Source organism: Oncorhynchus tshawytscha, unplaced genomic scaffold, assembly GCF_018296145.1.
Source record: "Oncorhynchus tshawytscha isolate Ot180627B unplaced genomic scaffold, Otsh_v2.0 Un_contig_1222_pilon_pilon, whole genome shotgun sequence".
NCBI classification, from domain to species: Eukaryota; Metazoa; Chordata; class Actinopteri; order Salmoniformes; family Salmonidae; genus Oncorhynchus; species Oncorhynchus tshawytscha.
In genome coordinates, this window is record NW_024608192.1 from 8,927 (window position 1) to 17,500 (window position 8,574).

Consider the following 8,574-nt stretch of genomic DNA (forward strand, 5'->3'; position numbering starts at 1 on the left):
TATGATGCTTTATCTACTGGTAATACTACAGAGTATGATGCTTTATCTACTGGTAATGTTACAGAGTATGATGCTTTATCTACTGGTAATACTACAGAGTATGATGCTTTATCTACTGGTAATACTACAGAGTATGATGCTTTATCTACTGGTAATGTTACAGAGTATGATGCTTTATCTACTGGTAATACTACAGAGTATGATGCTTTATCTACTGGTAATGTTACAGAGTATGATGCTTTATCTACTGGTAATACTACAGAGTATGATGCTTTATCTACTGGTAATACTACAGAGTATGATGCTTTATCTACTGGTAATGTTACAGAGTATGATGCTTTATCTACTGGTAATACTACAGAGTATGATGCTTTATCTACTGGTAATACTACAGAGTATGATGCTTTATCTACTGGTAACACGAGATGTTTCTGTCATTATGCTTCTGTTCACAATTAAATCTACAATCAATGATTCCTTTCTCAGTAAAATGGCAACCCAGCCACTTGTTTTGATATTTAGCTGAAATGAGCATTGAATAAAAAAAATGTTATTAACCAAAGCAATGTATTAACTTAAAAGCAATTTTCATGGTACAGCCTTGTTGTTTGATGGAACAGCCTTGTTGTTTGATGGAACAGCCTTGCTGTTTGATGGAACAGCCTTGCTGTTTGATGGAACAGCCTTGCTGTTTGATGGAACAGCCTTGTTGTTTGATTAAATAACAAGGCTTCGCCAACAAACAATGTGTGTCATTACGTGCTTTTCATGACAATAACACAACCAATCCATTATCTGTAACATAACCAATCCACTATCTGCAACGCAACCAATCCACTATCGGCAACGCAACCAATCCATTATCTAGAGAACCCCTTGTTTGGTTTATTTGCATTATTTCACAATCATATACATTCATAGGTCACTCAGCACTGTAACACATCATTAACGCGACATGAACAGTAACAGGGAATATCAGTCACTTTAGAATCATCACTGTCATCATCATCATCATCATCACTGTCATCATCATCACTGCCATCATAATTATTAATACTACCATCATTATCATTATTACTACTATCATCATCATTATTACAACCATCATCATCATCATCATCACTATTATTACCATCATTGTCAGGGCAGATTTCCTCCTCTTCGTCTGAAGAGGAGTAAGGATCGGACCAAGATGCAGTGTGGTAAGTGTTCCTCATTTTAATGGAAAAACTGAACACTACAAAACAACAACGTGACAACTGTGACGCTAATGAAACACTGTGCTAACAAGCAACATAACATAATCACCCACAACACACAATGACAAAACAGGCTACCTAAATATGGTTCCCAATCAGAGACAACGACTAACACCTGCCTCTGATTGAGAACCATATCAGGCAGACAAACAGACAAACTAGACACACAACATAGAATGCCCACTCAGATCACACCCTGACCAAACAAAACATATAAACATACAAAACAAACTATGGTCAGGGTGTGACAATCATCATCATCATTGCAAAATGCATTATCATCATCATCATTATTGTTTCTACCATCATCACCATTATTACAAACATCATCATCATCATCATCATCATCATCATCATTATTACTACCATCATGAACATCATTATTACTACCAGCATCATCATTATCATTATTACCATCATTATCATCATCATTATTATTAAAATCATCATCATCATCATCATCATTATCGTCATCATCACCATTATAATTAAAAGCATCATCATCATCATTACCACTACCATCATTATCATTATTACTACCATCATCATAATCATTATTACTACCATCATTATCATTATCATCATCACCATCATTATTATTAAAATCATCATCATCATCATTATTACTACCATCATCATCAATATTATTAAAATCCTCATCATCATCACCATCATCATCATCATTATTACTACCATCATCATCATTATTACTACCATCATCATCATCATTATTACATCATCCATCATTATCATTATTACTACCATCATCATCCTCATCATAATCATAATCATCATTGTTATTACCATCATCAGCATCATTATCATTATCGTCATCATCATTATCACTATTACTACCATCATCATCATTATTACTACCATCATCATCATCATCAACATCATCATCATTATCATCATCACCATCATCATTATTAAAATCATCATCATCATCAGCATCATTATCATTATTATTACCATCATCATCTTCATTATTACTACCATCATTATCATTATTATAAAATCATCATCATCATCATTATTACTACCATCATTATCATTATTACTACCATCATCATCATTATTACTACCATCATCATCATTATCATCATCGCCATCATCATTATTAAAATCATCATCAGCATCAGCATCATTATCATTATTACTACCATCATCATCATCATTATTACTACCATCATCATCATTATTACTACCATCATCATCATTATTACTACCATCATCATCATCATTATTACTACCATCATTATCATTATCATCATCACATCATCATTATTAAAATCATCATCATCATCACCATCATTATTACTACCATCATCATCATCATTATTACTACCATCGGCATTATTACCATCATCAGCATCATTATCATTATCGTCATCATCATTATCACTATTGCTACCATCATCATCATTATTACTACCATCATCATCATCATCACCATCATCATCATCATCATCATCATCATCATCACCATCATCATTATTAAAATCATCATCATCATCAGCATCATTATCATTATTACTACCATCATCATCATCATCATCATTATTACTACCATCATTATCATTATTATAAAATCATCATCATCATCATTATTACTACCATCATTATCATTGTTACTACCACCGTCATCATCATTATTACTACCATCATCATCATTATTACTACCAACATCATCATTATTACTACCATCATTATCATTATCATCATCACCATCATTATTATAAAAATCATCATCATCATCACCATCATTATTACTACCATCATCATCATCATTATTACTACCATCGGCATTATTACCATCATCAGCATCATTATCATTATCGTCATCATCATTATCACTATTGCTACCATCATCATCATTATTACTACCATCATCATCACCATCATCATCATTATCATCATCACCATCATCATTATTAAAATCATCATCATCATCAGCATCATTATCATTATTACTACCATCATCATCATCATTATTACTACCATCATTATCATTATTATAAAATCATCATCATCATCATCATTATTACTACCATCATCATCATCATTATTACTACCATCATTATCATTATTATAAAATCATCATCATCAAAGGGGCCCCAGAGGTAAAATGAAGTGTTGTTTTATTAGATAAAAACCTTTTTCATATTCTAAAAAGATCCATATAGCATGTATGATCAATTTTGTATTTCCACTGTGAAAATCTCACCCTAAACGTTGTTTGAACAAGTCAAATTATGTCCGTAAGTATTCCTCAGAGATCCTAGAACGTAACCAGACTTCACTCTATCATTAGGAGTATAGTATATCCTATAGGACACCATATCAGAGATCCTAGAACGTAACCAGACTTCACTACATCATTAGGGGTGTAGTATATCCTATAGGACACCATATTTGGTCAGAGAGTGACACCTTCATGGCACGCAGATGACGCAGGCGGTCTTCACTTGAACCAATCGGGGTCAAACAAAGCTAGCTAGATAGCCAATGAGCTGTGCTTACCGGGAGTATCTGGAAACCATGTATCTGTCGTAAAATGTAGCTACTAAACTTGTACGACAGCACACCTTTTCATTTTGGACAAACATTATAAGGATATTCAGAGTTATGAAGTTATGAAAACTGGTTGTTTTGCAAATGCTGAACTTATAATATGGCTGGAAAAGCTCAATCAAAGTCCAAGTAGACAGATTTGACGATATATTCTTATAGAAAAATGTAATATGAATGCAAATGTCTGCTTCACAATTTGCCCAAATGTACCTGGGTGAATTCACGCTTAATGTCATGTAGTTCGCTCATACTTCAAGTTATTCGTCTGAAACTTTGCACACACATGGCTGCCATCTTGTGGACACCATTGGAATTACAACCAGAGTGATAGCTGTTCTGCTGCATTTCAAAGAAGGTGGTTGGTTTTTTCTTTGTATTTTCTTCACCCAGATCTATTGTGTTATATTCTCCTACATTCAATTCACATTATTCTCCTACATTCAATTCATAAACTTCAAAGTGTTTCCTTTCAAATGGTACCAAGTATACAAATTTCCTTGCTTCAGGGCTTGAGCTACAGGCAGTTAGATTTGGGTTTGTCATTTAGCTGAACATTTAATAAATGGGGCTCTCTCTGTACATACATTAGAAACATGTCATGATATTGAATCCGGTGACCCTCTTCAGTTTATGCTCTGATGAGATGTTAGAGACTATTTTTTAAGATTAAGAACTCATGGCACAGAGTTGGAGAGCATCTAACAGCACCAAAACAGAATCCTCAATTACGTGTTTTCAAATTCCCAAATTAGATATCTGTTGTTTCGCACGCACAGAAAGAGAGAAATCCAAATCCACTATCCTAAAGACTTCCAGCACCTGCAAATAAATTATCACCTAGAAACTAAATCCATTCTCAGACACCATGGACACATTTTGACCATCCAACCATAGTCCTTAAAACGTTTTAGTACGGTGGGCTAAAACAGGGTCACACAGAGTATTTATTGGTAGCAGTAAACACATCTACGAAGGTATACACCTCACACACATAGTTATGGGCTGAAAAAAAGACACCTGTATCATGTCAGACATCGAGTTGAAATGTATTACATTTTGAGTTTGCATCCCAATATTACAATTGATACACATCACAGAAGACTGAAATATCACAACACCACTTGACATACAAACACTGGATTTTCAGAATATTCAAAATAAAAAAAATAATGAATATTTTGAATAAAAAAAATATGAATATTTCAAAATATTCATTACATTCCACCCATGAGGTCACTAGGTCATTTTACTACCAAACTAATGGTATGGTCCATAACTCATACCTTCCTCTTCCGCACTGTGCACTAAGGCCAATCAAACAAAATGTTGCAATATTGAACGTTCCGCTCCCGTCCGCACATGTTCATGGGATACTTTTCCAAGGAGGTGAGTGGACGCGGAACCAGACTTGTGGATGGTCGCAGAAGGTACACATTAGGCATTAGGTTAATTTATGTGTAGAAGATGAGTTCAGGTATCTGTCCCCCTTGGACTCCGGTTCCGTTGGTACTGTCTGACGAACACTGGAACTGAAACGTCACCTTCCCAGACTGCACCTCCGTCATGCCTTCCTGTCCAAAGTAACTCAACTCGCTCCCATCCAGTACCACGCTGGCCGTGTAGAACATATCCGGTTCTATCTGCACAGGGTACTCAAACCACACGGGGAACGTGTTGCTAGAACCATCAGAGAAGTATTTACTCAGGTTCTGCCCGAGAAGAAGGCCCTGGCGTTTGAGCTCAATCTTAGCCGAGTACTCCGCCGATCCGCAGCTGGAGCCATAGAGGCCGAACCCAGCGATGAAGATGCGTTGGTCCACTGTGAACTGAATGCTGTCGCAGCGTCCCCGGTAGCGCCACTGGTTGCTCCGGTAGGCACAGGACTGGAAACGGTGGCATTGCTGAGGAGACAGGCCCTTCCGTGGTTGGCTGGCGAACAGGAGGTCCGGTTTCTTGGCTGCGGTGTACCACAGGAAGATGTCGTTGGTTTCGTTCAGGGTCAGGACGCCTGATTGAGCGGCACCGTTGGCAAAGTCATCCAATGTCATGGTGGGGATGCGAATGAGGAATACGGCCTTGCCCAGCACCTACAAAAGAAAGAGGGTTTATTCATTAATTTATTCAAAACAATATATACAGTTGAAGTCAGAAGTTTACATACACCTTAACCAACTACATTTAAACTCAGCTTTTCACAATTCCTGACATTTAATCCTAGTTAAAAATCCCTGTTTTAGGTCAGTTAGGATCACCCCTGTATTTTAAGAATGTGAAATATTAGAATTATAGTAGAGATGATCATTTATTTCAGCTTTAATTTCTTTCATCACATTCCCAGTGGGTCAGAAGTTTACATTAGTATTTGGTAACATTGCCTTTAAATGGTTTAACTTGGGTCAAATATTTCGGGTAGCCTTCCACAAGCTTCCCACATAAGTTTGGTGAATTTTGGCCCATTCCTCCTGACAGAGCTGGTGTAACAGAGTCAGGTTTGTAGGCCTCCTTGCTCGCATACGCTTTCTCAGTTCTGCCCACAAAAATTGTTTGTACAGATGAACGTGGTACCTTCAGGCATTTGGAAATTGCTCCCAAGGATGAACCAGACTTGTGGAGGTCTAAAATAAATTCTGATGTCTAGGCTGATTTCTTTTGATTTTCCCCCATGATGTCAAGCAGAGAGGCACTGGGTTTGAAGGTAGGCCTTGAAATACATCCACAGGTACGCTCCAATTGACTCAAATGATGTAAATTAGCCTATCAGATGCTTCTAAAGCCATGACATCATTTTCTGGAATTTTCCTAGCTGTTTAAAGGCACAGTCAACTTAGTGTATGTAAACTTCTGACCCACTGGAATTGTGATGCAATGAATTATAAGTGAAATAATCTGTCTGTAAACAATTGTTGGGGGAAAAAAAGTAGATGTTCTAACCGACTTGCCAAAACTACAATTTGTTAACAAGAAATTTGTGGAGTGGTTGAAAAACTAGTTTTAATGACTCCAACCAAAGTGTACGTAAACTTCCGACTTCAACTGCATATATTAAAACCACACCTGGTAAAACCTAAATACTTAACACACTAGAAACTGAGGAGCCATACAATGTACTCCTAAACATGCCATACTATTGTATATCAGCATAAGATATCATCAATAATTATATTCATAAGAGAATGTAGTGACCTTCACCCAACACTCATGTTGCCAAACATACCCTTGTAAAACTGACCATCCTACCGGTCCTCGACTTCGGTGATGTCATCTATAAAATAGCCTCCAACACTCTACTCAACAAATTGGATTCAGTCTATCACAGTGCCATCCGTTTTGTCACCAAAGCCCCATATACTACCCACCACTGCGACCTGTACACTCTCGTTGGTTGGCCCTCCCTTCATACTCGTCGCCACTGGCTACAGGTTATCTACAAGTCTCTGCTAGGTAAAGCCCCGCCTTATCTCAGCTCACTGGCAACCCCACTCGTAGCATGCGCTCCAGCAGGTATATCTCACTGGTCACCCCCAAAGCCAATTCCTCCTTTGGTCGCCTTTCCTTCCAGTTCTCTGCTGCCAATGACTGGAACGAACTGCAAAAATCACTGAAGCTGGAGACCCATATCTCCCTCACTAACTAACCAGCTGTCAGAGCAGCTCACAGATCACTGCACCTGTACAAAGCCCATCTGTAAACAGCCCATCTATCTAGCTCATCCCCATACTGTATATATTTATTTATCTTGCTCCTTTGCACCCCAGTATCTCTACTTGCACATTCATCTTCTGCACATCTACCATTCCAGTGTTTAATTGCTACATTGTAATTACTTCACCACCATGTCCTATTTATTGCCTTAACTCCCTTATCTTACCTCATTTGCACTCACTGTATATAGACTTTTTGTTTTCTTTTTTTCTACTGTATTATTGACTGTATGTTTGTTTCCTCCATGTGTAACTCTGTGCTGTTATATGTGTCGAATTGCTACGCTTTGTCTTGGCCAGGTCGCAGTTGTAAATGAGAACTTGTTCTCAACTAGCTTACCTGGTTAAATAAAGGTGTTCTCAACTAGCCTACCTGGTTAAATAAAGGTGAAATAAACATTTAAAAAAACACCTAGCAACTTCGTCAACCTCTTGCCATAATGGCTAAAATGTTGGGTTGCTAGTTACTGTCATTGTTGCTGTAATCCAGCAAGTAATACCTTGCGTTTGTTGTCGATGGAGGTGGTGAGGTCCTGTCTCTGACACTCTGCCTCGGCCCAGCTCAGAGCTGCCTCAAACACCACCTCCTCTTTGGCGTTGAGGGTCTCTCTCTGGAGGATACTCTCTAGTGTCTGGGAGTCGATGTCAGTGAAACCCTCAGACCGCAGGGCCAGCTCTGCCTGGGCATCAATCACCTGGTGGGATGAGGATGGACAGCGTGAATAATCTGTAGGCTATAGATGCGTTTTGGCTGCATCCTTCTTCAGCATGCAGAGACACTGATCAAATTGAAGATAACAGACAACATCAATGATAAACGCATTTTAGCCCAAAATATACCGATCAAAAATATAAACACAACATGTAAAGTTTTGATACCATGTTTCATGAGATGAAATAAAAGATTGCAGAAATGTTCCATACGCACAAAAAGCTTATTTTTCTAAAATGTGCACAAATTTGTTTACATCCCTGTTATAGGTAGCATTTCTCCTTTGCCAAGATAAACCTTCCACCTGACATGTGGCATATCAATAAGC

At 37.7% G+C, this 8,574-nt stretch overlaps 1 protein-coding gene across 2 annotated transcripts in view; it reads right to left on the minus strand.

The window, feature by feature from the left end:
* Positions 1–3,866: 3,866 nt before the first annotated feature.
* The window catches only part of LOC112223955 (BTB/POZ domain-containing protein 3), a 20,504-nt gene continuing 15,796 nt past the window's right edge, over positions 3,867–8,574 (minus strand). For both annotated transcript variants that reach the window (XM_042312929.1, XM_042312928.1), the window contains exons 5-6: positions 8,035–8,229; positions 3,867–5,920 (exon numbers count right to left, since the gene is read on the minus strand). In XM_042312929.1, the coding sequence (XP_042168863.1) occupies positions 5,285–5,920; positions 8,035–8,229 (831 nt within the window). In that variant the 3' untranslated portion in view covers positions 3,867–5,284. The remainder of the gene's footprint in view (positions 5,921–8,034; positions 8,230–8,574) is intronic.